At 50.5% G+C, this 17,037-nt stretch overlaps 1 protein-coding gene across 4 annotated transcripts in view; it reads right to left on the reverse strand.

Annotated features, from left to right (window-relative positions):
• Nucleotides 1-17,037, reverse strand: part of CCDC186 (coiled-coil domain containing 186) — a 603,510-nt gene that overhangs the window by 182,324 nt on the left and 404,149 nt on the right. For all 4 annotated transcript variants that reach the window (XM_078643863.1, XM_078643862.1, XM_078643865.1 and 1 more), the window contains exon 13: nucleotides 5,155-5,235. In XM_078643863.1, the coding sequence (XP_078499989.1) occupies nucleotides 5,155-5,235 (81 nt within the window). The remainder of the gene's footprint in view (nucleotides 1-5,154; nucleotides 5,236-17,037) is intronic.

The following is a 17,037-nucleotide window of genomic DNA, read 5'->3' on the forward strand; positions in this document are numbered from 1 at the left end:
AATGGAAACAACACACTTCAGATAGAAGAACATTAATCTTTTTATATAGGGTAAACCCAAAAGCAGAAGAAATTACACCAAAGAGACCATCTGGCAAATATATTCAGTTCTTACATTTCACTGGATCATATGTTAAATATAATGTAGATGCCGCAGTGATCAGTGCAAGTGAATCCCAAAAATGGAATATATACAAGTGGCACAAAAATTATATGGGCACAGCACAAAGTGCATCTACGTCCAAAATATGACGTTAGTAAGCCAAATTTATCAGGTTAACGTTTCGACCCGGCAAATTTTAAATTTAATGACACAATTTAGGGATTGCTACAGTGCACGCATACCACAAAACAGAAAATAATATAAGTTTGAATGGAAAGCTTGAGAATTACACCAAGCTCAACAAAAAAAGAGATATAATACGGTTGCATATCAGCATCTCACAAGTAATTAATTCTGATCTCTACCATGTTTACTCACATAAACATGTCTTGGTTGACCCAAGAGTCGAGTCACAAGGCGGAGTTCTTTCTACACAGGATACCCAAGCTCATGCCGGGTTTACGATGTTGCATATGAAAGAATTCCTCAAGCCAGCTTTAGGCTAACATGATTATGGCATCTCTGTGGCATGTATGAAATCTCCGTGCAAAGAATGACCCAGCGAGATATTGTACGCATTTTAACCATTTTGCCCTTAGCTCCCTTGAAGCTCATAAATTGAACATTAAACCTATTGAACCTATCTTGCACGGTCAATGTAGTAAGATACCTCACACCTTGGGTTCTGTCTTTGCTTTCCTTAGTAAAATGAGGAGGGAAAAAGGGTGGGAGAGTGACAGATTGGCCCATGGGCAAAGTAAATGGGTCCTACTGTAAGTGGTACCAGCAGGTGCGAGGCCCAGTTTCTATGAGTAGGACACAGCGAAAGATGGCAAGACCATAAGGGAGTGAAGTTTGCCGACCCTACAGGCCGAAGTTATTGTCATTAGAAAGTTAGTCTTCAATGTCAATAACAGTATATAACAACTGTGGAGAGGTACAACTGAAAAGGCCATTAGCAAAATTTAAACTAGTTACCAGTGCGGGATACTAAACAGCATGGGGGAAACAGAGAGCAACCATTTAAAAAAAAATGCCACAAATGGCAACTCAAGGATAAGTCTGATCCAGACGGCACAGGAAGGAGGACAAAACCACCAAATAGCCTTTAACGGTGGCAACCTCCAAGCTCTGCATATCACAAGCAGTACAAAATGTAGAAGTTCTGAAAGACAAGTCTGGAATGGACGCAAACATTCCAATTCAAACCAAGGAAAAAAGCTTATGCCACCAGACTGCATAAATAGATCTTTTAGCAGGTTTCCTGGATGCCAGAAACCCATAACACACTTTTCATGGTATGGAGATCTCTAGCTGGTACATGTCAATTTCTACCATTGCAGCTGCAGCATTAGAAGAAAGGGGCGGAGGACCAGACCATCTTTCTGAGAAGATGCCTGTCTATGGAGCCCACTGCATTAGGAGTAAGGCTTCGCAACAGACAGACAAGGAGCCCCCCCGCCCCGCCCTGCCTGCTGATATAGTAGACAGTAGTTGTGCTGTCTTATCTGGAAGGTACTCACTGATATGGAAGGGAGGATGGCTGTGAGAGATAGGATAAATGCCCACATCTTCAACATATTTAGGTGCAGTCAAAGGTTTAACAAAGATCAAAGACCCTGGTACCTTCACGTTGCTCAGATCGGTGCCCAAGCCCAATGAAGGGGCTTTAGGCCTCCTGGGAGGGCAAAGGGAGCAAATGGGCAACATGCTGCAAGGTAGGTGGGACAAGGCCACTAGTGCAGATCTAGGAGAAGAGGCTGGAAATTCTGAACTCAAGCCATATGGCACCCCTGGTCCTGGAGCGACTGCAGTCATAGGCACTATTGAATGACCCTTCAATGCCATATGGTGTGCATGACCAACAGGGTGCATGATGCCGTACGTCCTAGCATGTGAAGGATATGCAGAACCGAGGTTGGGCTTAAATCGGAAACATCAGAATCATTGCAGGAATCTCTGCAATGCTCTCACGAGGAAGGGCTTTCCTGTAGTTCATGTCCAAGACTGCATCTCTGAAGGTCACCCTCAGTGTGAGGTAAAATGGGACTACTGAACGTTAATGGCAATGTACCAGTCACGTAGGAGGGTCATGGTGAACTAGACGTTCTGGGACTAGCACAAAAAATCTGCCATTGACAGCCAATCATCCAAGAATGGAAATACATGGACTCCTACCACCAGAGTGAAGTCGCCACCACCATCACAACCAAATCAGTGGTGAACACTGCAAACTAAGTGTTGGCATCCCACAGTGAAAAGAGGTTAACACTTGTGGGCAGTAAGAATTAGTAGACTAAAGTAGGCGTCCTGGAAATTCATGAACACCAACTAAGGTATTTTTTTTAAAAGCCAGCAGAATATGATTCACGTACAGCATTTTCCTTGTCCTGTTGAATGAAAAGATTTAAGAGACGAAAATCCAGAATGGGTTGGAGATGGCTGTTTGGGGACCAAGAAGTAAAATCAAATGCCCCTCTTCTAACTTCATAACCAAGGTGTGTGCCAAAAGTGGAAGCATTCTGAGGGAAGGGTAAGAAAGATAATTGTATAGCTCTTGTGGATAAGGTGGAGCATTCTGTGACCAGCCAATCATCTCCCAAACAGAGACACAATGGGTGACATTCTTCACTAGAGGAAGCTGATCGTGCAGGAGTCAGAGAGAGTTAGAGATGACAGATCCAGTGTCTGATGGTGGGGCCTGGAGCTGCTGATATCGGTGGCATACCTTAGGTCTAAATCTGCCCTGAAAGGAGTGATACCCAGCTGTGGGGTCCAGACCAGCTGAGAAGGTTTCATTTGTTCAGGGTTAACCTCTGGAAAAGCACAGTAAGCTGCAGTGCTGCTGGTGGAGCCGTTTTATTGCAGGCCAAATTAAGGAAAAGGCATTAGAGACGTTAAAGCAATTTAGGAAGGAGCAACTTTTCTTCCATAAAGCCACTAGTGAAGAGCATGTTCACTAGAATTGTGTGGACATATCTAAAAAAACGTCCATAGCAAACATCCATGCATGTCTGCACAGAGTAACGGATGTGGCCACATATCAAGCCACTCTATCAGCAAATACAGGCTTGTAAAATTTATTCAACTCTCATTCTGGAGGTGCTATAGCAAACACAATGAGGTTGAATTTGGCAGATGATGCTTGTATCCCAAGACACCGTGGTGAGGAGTGCGAGGACAAGAAATCTGGATCAGAGGGCATTGGTGTACGGTGCTGTACAATCTGTCTTTGGACTGCTAGGCACAAATAGAGCTTTTGCCAGGCATTCAAAAATTTCTACGAAAGGGCCTAATTAAAGTAAGCAAGGGTTCTAAAAATGACAACAGCTGCAGAATTTCCCCAAGGATGCTGGATTTTGGTTCCACAGTGGGCATGGGTAATTCAAGTTTTTCTGCTGCTTCACCTACCACAGCGGCAAAAGAACAGACACTTCTGAAGGAGGATCAGAAGATTAAGGGTTGTCATCTCTGTAGATGTATGGAGGCCAAAAGTGATAAAAGTCCAAATAGAGGAAGGCATCTATGTTACATGGAAAATGAAGTTTGTCAACCTCTGACTCCTCTGCTCAGTAATCCTTACTGGGCACCAAGAAACTTCAGTGTCTAATTCAAAATGTTTCCCTGTATGGTCAAACCTGTGGGCCCAAGGGAAGGGGTCAGTCAAAGTTTCTTGTCAAAAGATACCTAAACTTTTTCTTTGTCACTTGGATGATGTCAGCATGGTTTAAATGATTCATAGATGGCTCACATGGTGGCACAGGCATTAACAGTATCAAAGGAATATGGGCCAGCTCCTTAAGAGTCATATGCTTCCTTAGAAGTGATGCCAAGCCAGGTGGGGTCAGGGCAGAAGCTGCAGGAAGCACTGAACCCATGGGATCAGAAACCCTCACACTCTTGGAGGAGAGCCCAGAGAATTGTGGGGCCCCCCTGAAGATCGCAAGCATACGTAGTCGAAAGGCCTCAATCTGACCTCCGAGTCAGCAGAAGTAAGTAGAAACTCTGCCTTCACCTTTTGGAGAACTGAAATGGGCTCTGAAGATGAGGAAGAACCCATCATCTGGGAACAGTGCGTCAGAGATTTTGAATGTTCCAAGGTGGAGGACCAATTTTTCGACAAAGAAGAGTACATCTTTCCTATGATTTTTTTGTCTTTTCCCGGAAGATTCCGTAAGGGACCTGTCCATGTTGGGCGACTGAAGAATGTTGGATCCAAGACACCTGATGCAGATATCACACAGATCTGATAAGGGTACATTTTTGCAGCACTGTAGACCTTAGGATTCAACATTTAACCCAATTGCTCTCAAAATATTAAGGAATGTTGTTGTTGAGACATAGAAAGATCTGGACCAACATTGAAGAGGCATTGCAAAATGGGAGCTGATGTCAGTGGGTGCATCACCTGTCCTGTATGTATGTATGTATGTGCGTGCGTGTGTGTGTGTGCGCGCGTGTGCACGTGTGCGTGTGTGCGTATATACACTCTGATGTCGTCACATCCGGAGCTGGTCATGTTGTGGCTAAAGTAGCATAGTGCCACCTAGAGATGCGAAAGAGCTATTGCTGAGGGACAAGGTTTCAGGATCCATTCCATTCTTGGCAATCATAAAGGGAAGAATCTGCAGCAATCAGAAATCATCAGAAACCACAATTCAACATATGCCAGGAGTTCTGGTCTTTACCACATTTTACTTAAGTAAACAAGTTGAGGTTGGCCCAATAATTTGGCCCCAAGAATAAGAATTTTCTAAACTGAAAACCAATGCAGGCTCAAACACAATGCATAAACTAAGTGGATTCATAAGCTTGAGTATACTAAGCTGTGCTACATCAACTGAATCTGGTTAAGAGCACCATTACTTTAGAGGACATCATAACTGCTCAATGGAAATTTTCCAATGACTTGTCGGTCACTGTGCCCATTAAAATACCAATCACAATGAAAAATGTAATGATAAAATGATTGCAAAGCTTGTGATTATCAACACATTTTTCATCAAGGTGAGAAAAATTGCCATAAAATTAGACTAATACATGCTAAGTTACCTGACGAACTGGAACGGCTTCCCATGCTGCTCACTTCCTTATCATAGTTGCCATTTTCCATCTGATCTAGCTTCCTCCGTGCTGTAAAATAACACAGATGTTACAAAAATAGCTCAACTAAGTAAGAAAGATTAAAAACTAAATATTTATTTCTTTAAGTTACAACTGAAATGTTACCCTAAATCCCAAGATCTAAGGATAGTGTCTAGGATTTCAAATGTAATGTCATCAAATCCTATAACACAAGTGGTATGATGCACAAGCATGAAGCATAAGTACCACACACCAGAGTTTTGACAAGGCAGAATCTGCAAAACACTGTTCTCAACATGAAAAGTTCACAAGCTACAGAGAGAGTCTAAATGTGTTTTATGGATCTAGGCACATGCTTGGAGTAGATGCACAAGTTTTAAATTGCCCCAAAAGACTCTCACTGCATCTCCCACATCAAAAGGATCACCTCCAGAGATCTTGGGACCCTAGGATTCTGGCCTGTTTTAAATCTCAGAACTCTGATTTGTAGGAACTTTGGTACCCTTTGTGATCTAAAGCACAAGTTACTTACCTTCGGTAACGATATATCTGTAAGAAACATTAGTTAGTGTTAGATTCCTTACCTTAGAATATCCATATATTCATCACCACCCCCTTTTCTGAATCGTTTTTGGCCACTATAGGTGTGGCAGGGTATACTCAGACATGAGTCCCTTGCTCACTGCTCCATCAGGATTCAAGCAAGCCGGGCCGACGACGCCTGAAATGGCAGAAACCGGTCCCCGGAAGCTTGTCTCCTTTCTGGTGAAGAATTGGCTTGGTAGTTTGGTCTGCCCTGTTCCCATGATGCACTGGGCCAGGGACAGACTAATTTGCATATAGCCAGGTTCTGAGCTGGGATGGGGCAGTGAGCTAAATAACGGTGATGGATCAAGCCCTGATCTTTGGACTGGGTAAGAGTGGTCTGCTTAATTCAGACACTCTGTTCATCACCACCCCCTTTTCTGAATCGTTTTTGGCCACTATAGGTGTGGCAGGGTATACTCAGACATGAGTCCCTTGCTCACTGCTCCATCAGGATTCAAGCAAGCCGGGCCGACGACGCCTGAAATGGCAGAAACCGGTCCCCGGAAGCTTGTCTCCTTTCTGGTGAAGAATTGGCTTGGTAGTTTGGTCTGCCCTGTTCCCATGATGCACTGGGCCAGAGACAGACTAATTTGCATATAGCCAGGTTCTGAGCTGGATTGGGGCAGTGAGCTAAATAACGGTGATGGATCAAGCCCTGATCTTTGGACTGGGTAAGAGTGGTCTGCTTAATTCAGACACTCTGTTCATCACCACCCCCTTTTCTGAATCGTTTTTGGCCACTATAGGTGTGGCAGGGTATACTCAGACATGAGTCCCTTGCTCACTGCTCCATCAGGATTCAAGCAAGCCGGGCCGACGACGCCTGAAATGGCAGAAACCGGTCCCCGGAAGCTTGTCTCCTTTCTGGTGAAGAATTGGCTTGGTAGTTTGGTCTGCCCTGGTCCCATGATGCACTGGGCCAGGGACAGACTAATTTGCATATAGCCAGGTTCTGAGCTGGGATGGGGCAGTGAGCTAAATAACGGTGATGGATCAAGCCCTGATCTTTGGACTGGGTAAGAGTGGTCTGCTTAATTCAGACACTCTGTTCATCACCACCCCCTTTTCTGAATCCTTAGAATATCCCCAGGCGTCAGACTGGATCCGGAAAGTTTTGCGTAGCAGTACCCCTGCTCGTCGGTAGGCGTCATCTGCGGCTCCGCGTCCGTTGTCAGCGTCGTAATCGCCGGGATGACGTCAGAGTACTTAGAAGCCGCCCTCGCGCGCGGACGTCACTTCTTGTACATAGCTTTCCGCGCCAGGAACGCAGAGCCATACCAGAGACCGACACTGGTGCCATGAAACTAGGGCCCTAAAAGGAATGTCCTTAACCCTAGACATCGGTTCACAGAACGGGGAGGATAGGTGGGGCGGTAAGGAATCCAACACTAACTAATGTTTCTTACAGATATATCGTTACCGAAGGTAAGTAACTTGTGCATCTGAAAGAAACACGTTAGTGTTAGATTCCTTACCTTAGAATAGATACCCCAGCAATAGCAACCCCGGTGGTGGGTCTGCTAACCAAGATCACACCAGAAAGTCCTGGAGAACGGAACATCCGAAAAAGCCATCTCTCCGGACTTGGCTGTCCAGGCAGTAGTGCTTAGCAAACGTGTGCAGCGAGGCCCACGTAGCCGCCTGACCGATGTCCTGCAAGGGTACTCCCCAACCCAGGGCAGTTGTAGCCGCCGTGGCCCGAGTGGAATGAGCTCTCAGCCCAACAGGAGGTTCATTTCTAGCCAAAGAGTAACAGACCTTGATGCACAACACGACCCACCGAGAGATGGTTCATTTGTGCACCGCCCGTCCCTTCTTCGTGCCCACGTAACCGACAAAGAGCTGGTCGTCCACCCAGAACTGGCATGTGCGATCTAGGTAGAAGGAGAGCGCATGTTTTGGGTCCAGACAGTGGAGCCTCTCTTCCTCCTTCGAAGGATGCGGAGGCGGAAAGAAGGTGGGCAAGGTGATGGACTGCCCAATGTGAAAGGCAGGGACTACCTTGGGCAGGAAAGAAGGACGAGTCCTCAAAACAACTTTGTCCGGATGGACAGAGCGGAAAGGAGGTTTAGAAGATAGAGCCTGGAGTTCACTAACTCTCCTGGCAGAGGTGATGGCAACCAGGAGAGCAGTTTTAAGATGAAGAGGACAGTTATGAAGTGGCTCAAAGGGAGCGCACATCAGATAAGTAAGAACAAGATTTAAGTCCCACTGAGGCATCACGAAGGGAACAGGAGGAAACTTTTGCGTGATGCCTTTCAGGAATCTATTTACAACAGGGGACTTGAAAAGAGAAGGCTTACCAGGAAGCCTTAAGAAGGCTGAAATGGCCGAGATGTAGCCCTTAAGAGTGCCTGGAGCAGAGCCCTGCTGGGCAAGAGACAATAGGAGAACCTCTGAAAGGGGGGCAGAGAGTGGATCCACAGCCTTTGCTGCGCACCATGCCACAAATGTATTCCACCTGCAGGCCTATACCGTCTTAGTGGAGGGGCGCCTGGCTGCCAGAATCACATCACAGACTTCAGGAGTAAAGTCAAATGACCTCAACTGCCGCCGCTCAATCTCCGCGCATGTAGGTGGAGACTGGACAGGTTCGGGTGGAGGACCGTCCCCTGCTGCTGCGACAGAAGGTCCTCCTGAAGAGGCAGACGAATTGGGGGATCGACTGACATGCTGAGTAGCTCAGGATACCAGTACCTTTGTGCCCATTCTTGAGCGACAAGAATGATTTGGGCCCGGTCTCGCCGGATCTTCTTCAGCACTCTGAGCAGAAGTGGTATAGGCGGAAAGGCATACAATAGACCGCAGTTCCACTCACGACGAAAAGCATCGCCGAGCTAGTGCTGCCTTGGAAATTCCCACGCACAGAAGTGACGACATTGCACGTTCTTTTCTGAGGCGAATAGATCTAACCAAGGCTCTCCCTATCACTGAAAGAGGCCTTGCGCCACGTTCGAGTTCAGACGCTATTCGTGATCCATCATGCACCGGCGGCTGAGTTTGTCCGCCCAGGCGTTCAGAAAACTTGCCAGGTGTTGAACCACCAGGGTGACGCCCTGGTGTTCCAGCCATGTCCAGAGACGCAGAGCCTCCTGACAAAGGGTCCGCGACCCCACCCCGCCCTGTTTGTTGCAGTACCACATGGCGGTGGTGTTGTCCGTGAACACCTGCACCACACTTCCCCGGACAGAGGGAAGGAATGCCTTCAGTGCAAGACGGATCGCCCACAGCTCCAGAAGGTTGATATGGAGCCGGGACTCCGCTGGTGACCAGAGGCCTCTGATCTCCCTCTCTCCCATGTGGCCCCCCCATCCCAGGAGGGACGCATCGGTCATCACTACGTGCTCAGGTTGGGGAAGGGAGAGAGATCTGTCGCTGACCCAATCGCAGTTCGTGAGCCACTACTGCAACTGTCTCGCAGTGCCCTCCGAGATCAGGACGTGGTCGGACAGGTTGCTCTGATGCTGGGCCCACTGACACTTCAGGTCCCACTGCTGAGCCCGCATCCGCCACCTGGTGTGATGCACCAGTAGGATGAAGGAGGCCATCAGCCCCAGCAGCCGCAGCGTCAACCTGACCGAGACCCAGGATAAAGGCTGAAAGATCGGAATCAGAGCCTGAATATCCCGAACCCACTGCTCGGGAGGATAAACCAGAACTGCGCCGAGTCCAGAACCGCTCCGATAAAGAGGAGCTTCTGAGAGGGTCACAGGTGTGACTTCGGCACGTTGATAGAGAACCCCAGCTGGTGCAGGATGTCGGCCGTAGTCTGGAGGTGGGAGACGACTGTTTGGGGCGAGCCCGCCTTCAACAACCAATCGTCGAGATAGGGGAAGACTGAAACCCCTAATCTGCGCAGATGAGCTGCAACCACCGCCATCACTTTTGTGAACACCCGTGGGGTGCTGGTAAGGCCGAAGGGGAGCACGGTACACTGAAAGTGCTCGTGGCCTACCGTGAACCGCAGGTAACGCCGGTGGGCCGGCAGGACGGGGATGTGAAAATATGCATCCTGTAAGTCCAACGCCACCATCCAGTCTTCTGAGTCCAGTGCAGCTAGGACCTGAGCTAAAGTCAGCATCTTGAACTTCTCCTTCCGGAGGAAGCTGTTGACGCTCTGTAGGTCCAAGATAGGGCGCAGTCCCCCTTTGCCCTTCTTGGGTACCAGAAAGTAGTGGGAATAGCAACCACGTCCTACTTCTGGCCCAGGAACGCGCTCGATGGCCCCCTTGGTAAAGAGGGCTGTAACTTCCTCTTCCAGAAGTGGCAAGTGATCCCCCGACATGCGGTGGTACTGCGGTGGCATGGCTGGAGGGGTCGCCTTGAAGGCGAGGGAGTAGCCCCTTCGGACGATATGCAGCACCCACCTGTCCGAAGTGACGGTACGCCAGTGGGGGAGGTGAAGGCGGACCCTTCCCCCCACTGGCGAGGAATGGGCCTGAAATACTGGACTAGGAAGGCTTAGAGGCAGGTGCTGCAGGGGCGGGTGTGGACTGACCTTTCCGTTGTCCCCCGGCACCTCCACAGCGGTAGCCACGTCTGCGTTGAGCCTGTGGCTGGCTGGACGTGAGGGGGTGTGCCCCTTCCTTGGCCACAAAAGGAGCGAGAGTCGGAAGATTGCTGGCATTGACCTAGGCCCAAGGACTTGGCCGTAGCCCTGAAGTCCTTGAAACGCTCCAGCGCACTATCCGCCTTGTCGCCAAAGAGGCGACGGCCATCAAAGGGCATGTCCGTGAGTGTTGCCTGGACATCCCCCAAAAAGTTGGCGGACCTCAGCCAGGCGTGGCGGTGAACCGCCACTGTCGTAGCAATCGCCCTACCCAGTGAGTCCGTGGTGTCGAGTCCACACCGTATGGAGTAGCGTGCTGCGTTCCGTCCTTCCGCTAGGGCTTAGGTAAGCTTTGCCCGGACCTCATCCGGGCACTGCGGCAGCTCTTCCGCAACGTATTCCATCAGAGAGTGGGTGTAACGGCCCAAAAGGCAGGCGGTGTTGACAGACCGCAACCCCAAACTCAGTGAGGAGAACAGTTTCTTGCAAAACTGATTGTACCTTTTGGATTCCCAATCCGGGGGAGCGGTCGGGAATGCGGTATGAGAGGTAGTGGCCTGGATCACCAGGCTCTCGGGGTGGGGTGAACGGACAGGAAGCTGGGGTCGCCCGGAGCCGGGTGGTGGCGTTGGGCTACGTTTCAATCTACAGGGAGGCCTGTAGAGTGCTTGGACCCGGTGCCCAGCAGAACGTCGGTGAGGGCTTCGTTAAACGGCAGGAGAGTCTCCGAGGAGCTTGCCTGCAGTTTGAGCACCTCAGTGAGGAGGTTAGCGACAGGGAGCTTAAGAGCCAAGGCCTTGGCTGCCCTAGTCAACACCACGCTATAAGCAGCCCCTTCCTCCGTAGCCACGGTATGAGGGGAGACAAAGCCAGAGTCGGGCGAAGTGTCCAGACCACTGGCCTCCCCCAGCTCGTCTGCCCAGTCCAGGCTCAACTGGCACTGCAGTGCCAGAGGGTCCTCAGACGCCAATAGGTGAGCCATTCACGGACGACCCGGCTCCATCTTTTTACCCTGGTTATCAGGAGATGGAGGACTGGGAGGGCCCAGTCCTCCATCTCCTGATAACCAGGGTAAAAAGATGGAGCCGGGTCGTCCGTGAATGGCTCACCTATTGGCGTCGAAGACGGCGCCGGGTGGCGCCGGTCCGTCGCCGAATCCGGATCGGGGCTGGAACCGGGGACAACGCCGCCCGGGGACGGCGTCGTGGGCGACACCCTTGGTGACGGCGCAAGCGGAGGGGTCGGAAGGTCAACTGGCGACGTCACGGATCCAGGCCTGGATCCTGCGGAGCCCTGCGGCGTCGGGACCGGAGTCGTCGACGGCGCCGGGGCCGAAGCACTCAACGGCGCCGGAGCCGCCAGCCCGCTAGGGCTCCCAGACAGACCCGCAGGGCCCGAAGGCGCCTCAGCAGGGTCCGGCGGAGGGAAGCGGGCCCTTATGGCCGTGAGGACCGTGCTGATCTACTCCGGCATCGTGTGCAGCCCAGGGACCAGCAGGTGTGGAGCTGGACGCGGCGCTTGCGGGTGTCGTCCGAACCCCCGGCCGCATCGTGCGAGCATCGGAGGGAGTCAGAAGAGCGATGACGTCTCTTCGACTTCTTCTTAGAATGCCTCGACTTACCTGAGGACTTCGAGCCCGACGAGTGGTGGTGACTCATTGAGTGGCGGTGACTACGGCCCTGCGACCAGTCCCTCGACCGCCTCCTAGACCGGGACCTCGAACGGCGCGGGCCGACTGCCGGAGCTCGAGTCGCTTACGGGACCGCTCCCGCCTAGCCTTCGAGGTCAAGGCCCGGCAGTCGGGCACGACTTGTTCTCATGGTCGGCCCAGAGACAATAAAGGCACCGACGGTGGGGGTCAGTCACAGACATCAAGCGGTGACAGTTGTCGCAGGGCTTAAAGCCAGGCATCCCTATCGACACCGCGAGTCGAGGAGGATCCAAAACAGATTGAAAAACGTAGTAAATAAATGACTAGGAGTACTGCTCTTCCCGGATCTGCGCTTGCTGGCGCGGAAAAAAGAAGAACTGACGTCAGCGCGCGAGGGTGGCGTCTAAGTACTTGGACCTACACGCAGGGGTACTGCTACGCAAAACTTTCCGGATCCAGTCTGACGCCTGGGGATGTTCTAAGGTAAGGAATCTAACACTAACGTGTTTCTTTCAGATCTGCTTATCTGCTCCTTAGTGATATATAAGTTCTGTCCACTTACAGGGGACTAGAGATGGATATGCATGAACACGGCCGGTGTGGGGGAAAGGCACTCGCTTTACCTTCACCACTGCATATCATATCTACTGCAAAAGACTGTGCGCAGAATTACTGGGAACAGAAGCCTGATGCCAGCTCAACATATCTGATGACAAGACAATAATGAAAAGTGGAGGCCAAGAAGAGGCTAAATTTGCAGCAGCAAACACACTAGTGCAGGGTATAAAGCACACCTTCCTACATTAAAGGTGTCTTTGCAACTGTAGCTGCTAATGCGGGTACATGCAGGACTTGGTGTTGTCAGCTCCTCATATTTTATACTATTTTCTTGATTGAAATCTCATCTTGTTACATGTTCACATTGATCACTGCCAGGGAGCCCTTGCTTCCTTTCATGTACTTTGACAAAATCATAAGAAGCAGACACAGAACCTATATGAGTACATATTATCTAGGTTTCATCCCTTTAAAACGAATCTACTCCAATCATCATATGAATCCTAGAAATATGCACCTATTTGTATCTTAATGTTCTTACTCTTGTACACGAAAAATCTACCTAGAAAAATCATGCATTTGCCTTCTGAACACAACTATCCTGGCTAACCATGGGTCACCAGAAACATTTCGGATTGACCTGCTTAATTTGGAAAGCTACCAATGGGAAACCTCCCATCATGCGCTTCAGTACAGATTACAAATTGCTCACCCTAAATAGTGCTGGTCCAGATAAGGTGGCAGAGCACTTAAACAGCATGAGCAAAAATGTAAGTAAGACCGAGTAAAAATCTCATCAGTTTTAAGCATTACCTAAAAGAACTCCAGCACAACTGGAACACTACATGAACTCAGCTGCCTTACCTCTTGCCATCTCTTGGAATTCCTCCTCCCTTCCCTCCTCTTTTAATTCCTTGTTTCACTACCTCTGCCAGTCTACTCATCTAGATTCTATGTCAGGACCGGAGTCGAGGATTATGCTATTCTTTCCTCACTTTATTGAACAGCAGCCATTCAAAGAACACAGTAAAAACTACTATTCCCATGAAACATAGGGAATCAACAAGTTTTAACAATAGAGAGTCCAGGTACAGAGTGTCCATGCGAGTGCACGAATCACAGGGTTCCAGGCATATCTTAGTTCTCCGTCAACCTCCAATCCCCCTCTTTCTTCACTGCTTGCAGCCAGATGAGTGCCTTTTATTTCTCTCTCTCAGAGTTTGCCTTTTAGTGCTTTCTGTGATGAGTTTTTTGGCTATTCCAGCTTAATACTCTTATTTCAGCGGTAGTGTTTATGTTACTTGATTATGCGCTTGTGATTGCCTCTGCCTGAGGGGTTTGTGCTTGTTCTCCCCGCAGGTGCTGATTGCCTCGAGTTTCATTCCTACTGTGTAACTTCTGTATCCGCCCGTGGGGGGTTTTATGTTTGTTTTCCCCTCTCAGGCTCGTTTGCACGTTCGAGCGCTTTCCTTGGCTGTCGGCGGCTGTCTGCTTTGTTTCAGTTGTACTGCGCACAGTAAGGGGTCATCTCAGCGCGTCTGTTTCAGCACCGCGCGTTTGAGGTTTTTTTTTTCTGGTCAGCGGCGTGCCGTTTCTCTCGGCCACCGCTTTTCCCCTGACATTGTTCATTTCCCTAATTGTTTCCTAGTTTCGGCGGGGTAGCCGCTACTCGGCTTGCCCGTTTTCGGCCATGGGAGTGTTCCTCCCTATCGGCAGTGACTTTGGTGCAGCTTGCGGCGCTCTCCTCCCGCCTCCTGAGGGCGCCTCTCTGCGCCATCCTCACGACGTGCAATCCGAAGATTCCACGCATTCCAGTTCTGGATTGCAACGCCGTGAGACGAGCCTTTGCCTGCCTCTGACACCGGCTTGTCGGTCGGTCTGCTGCTTTTAAGCAGTTTATTATTCCTACTCTCGAACGCCCCCTGAACGCCTCTGTTGAGGTCTGTAACTGCCTTGGGCAGTCTTAGTGGATTGCCATCCCACGTGGGGGTCTGTATTCTTAGGCCTATTTAACGCTCCGGTCGAGTCTGCAGTGGCAGGTTAGCCCTGCGGGCCCTTCTTAGGCAGGCTGCCCTTGATTATTATTTGGCACCATGGCTGTTGGGTCTCAGGGCTTTGCACAATTGCGAATACTCTTCGCCCAAAGTGTAGGCTGTCACCCAGCCCTCCTATATTAGAGGCTATCCCTCTCTCTTTGTTTATATTGCCGTCCCGGTGTAGTGTCTTCTACTGGCCATTATGGAAACCTACCAGGTAGACACTTTCCAGGACGACCAATGGGAGGAGGACCCACTGACTACCATACAGTGGGATGAAGACTTTTAAGACGCCCTGGATGACTCGATCAATAAGGCGGGGGAGCAGGCGAAGGGTCCTCTGGCGGACCATCTATCCCGTAAGATTGATCAGGCCTGCAGTAGGTTGGCCAAAGCGGCCCAGGCCATCCCGGAGCTTACGTCGTCCAATGGAGCCCCTGAGGATCCACAAGTCCCTTCGGCCAGACGCCCCAGGGACACGGGGGTTGACACAGATGCCTTTAAGCAAGCTTTCCTGGCAAGTTCTGCCCCATCGATGGCTTCTGCCGCTACGGGGATCCGGCTCAAGGGGACGACGACGAAGCCGGCCCATCCCGCCCCTGGCGCTCATCACCTACCTCAGAGGCCCAGAATATTTGCGCAGATATGTTCGATCCTGACGACATTCTGCACCCCGATCCTCAGATTGGGCGCACTCCGAGAAGGTGGCCCAGTATGTCGCCAACCACATCCGCCGGCCGTTAGAGGCCAAGGTACGAAACTGTCTCAGGGTTGAATGTCCTTGCCCCTCTTTAGAGGGGAAGGTGGCGGCTACACCAGATATTGATCAGCGGATGGCGACCTTTGTTCAGAAATTCGTCAAAGACCCTAAGAAGGGTATTGACAGGTCCTGGCGGACGTGCCAGCACAAACTCCTGGACGCTTTTGGCCCTATTACAAAAATACTGGACATGGCAGAGGAAGCCAAGTCATCCGGCTCTCTAATTTCTCCAGACCATCTCTCCTCCTGGCCTTAATGCATGGTGGTTTTTCTAGGGAACGCGAACTGCGCCATCTCGACAGAGCGCCGCAGATCATTACTTATCAAAATTGATACTAAACTTGGGGACTTGGCCGACTTGGAGGCGGGCCCGGTTGCCCAGGGCGTTCTCTTCGGAGAGCCCTTTATAAAAGAGCTGGGGCACTTTATAACAAATTTACTTCATTAGACAGGGCACAATCGTCCATAAAGAAAGTGTTTGGCCCTCGGGTTTTCCGAGGGCCTGGACAAGGTAGGGGCCGCACGTCCGGTCGTCCAAACTCGCGCAGAGGGCAAGGCCCCAACCAAGGAAGTTATCAAGACGCAGCCAGATTCAGCAACTTCTATCCTACAAGACGACGACAGGGCAAGAACCGAGGCGGTCAAGGCGGGGTGCCTCCAGCTCTTCCGGTGAGTGTTCTCCCTTCTTCCCTTCTAAGAGTGGGAGGCCATCCGGCTCATTTTTTCCAGGCTTTGACTACTGTCACGGGGGACGCATGGGTTGCAAACCATCTGGGGGTTTCATATCGAGAATCAGGGAGAGCCTTCACAACAGCCACTGTGCGCTCTTGTTTTCTCTACGGCGCTCTTGTTTTCTCTGCGGCGGATTTCGCTCTGGTCGATCAGGAGGTTTGTTCTCTTCTTTTCAAAGAAGCGACCGCTGAGACGGTACTCCACCCTCGAGGATTCATCAGCAATCTCTTTGTGGTGGACAAGACCAACGGGGGCCAGAGACCCGTCATCAATCTCCGCAAGTTCAATGGGTGGCTAATTTATCGCCACTTCAATATGGAGGGAATCCATCTGCTCGGCGATCTCCTCCATCCGAACGACTGGATGGGACGCTTACCTGACTGTACCCATCTTCTCTCCTCACCGGAGGCTTTTGCAGTTCCTTTGGCGCGACAAGGTGTTCGAGTTCACCACTCTTCCCTTCGGACTCTCCTCTGCTCCTTGGTGCTTTACCAAGGTGCTCTGTCTAGTGATCGAGCGTTTACGAGCGTCCGGCATGCGCCTCATTGTTTACATGGACGACATTTTGCTGATGACCCAATGTCCCAACGTCTTGACGCATAAGCTCCAAATGGCGGTCAACCTGCTTCACAGCCTGGGCTTCGTGATCAACGAAGCAAAATCGACTCTGGTTCCCTCCCAGCAAGTCGTTTTTCTCGGGTTTTCCATTGATTCAGAGGCGGCGACCCTCAGTCTTCTTTCCAGGAAGGTGACGAAGATCTGTCACGAGCTCCGGAGAGCTCTCACGCTTCACCAAATATCCATACAATAGATAGTTCAATCGTAGGCCTTCTCTTGGCCTCAATCCTGGCTATCTTCCCGCGTCCGCTACACTACAGGGCCCTCCAGCGCCTCAAAGTCCAACACCTTCACATGGGTCTTTCCTATTCTCGGAAGGTGGCTCTCTCGTCGGATGCCAGTGAAGAACTGCAATGGT

The sequence above is a fragment of the Lissotriton helveticus genome, chromosome 5_1 (genome assembly GCF_964261635.1).
Source record: "Lissotriton helveticus chromosome 5_1, aLisHel1.1, whole genome shotgun sequence".
NCBI classification, from domain to species: domain Eukaryota; kingdom Metazoa; phylum Chordata; class Amphibia; order Caudata; family Salamandridae; genus Lissotriton; species Lissotriton helveticus.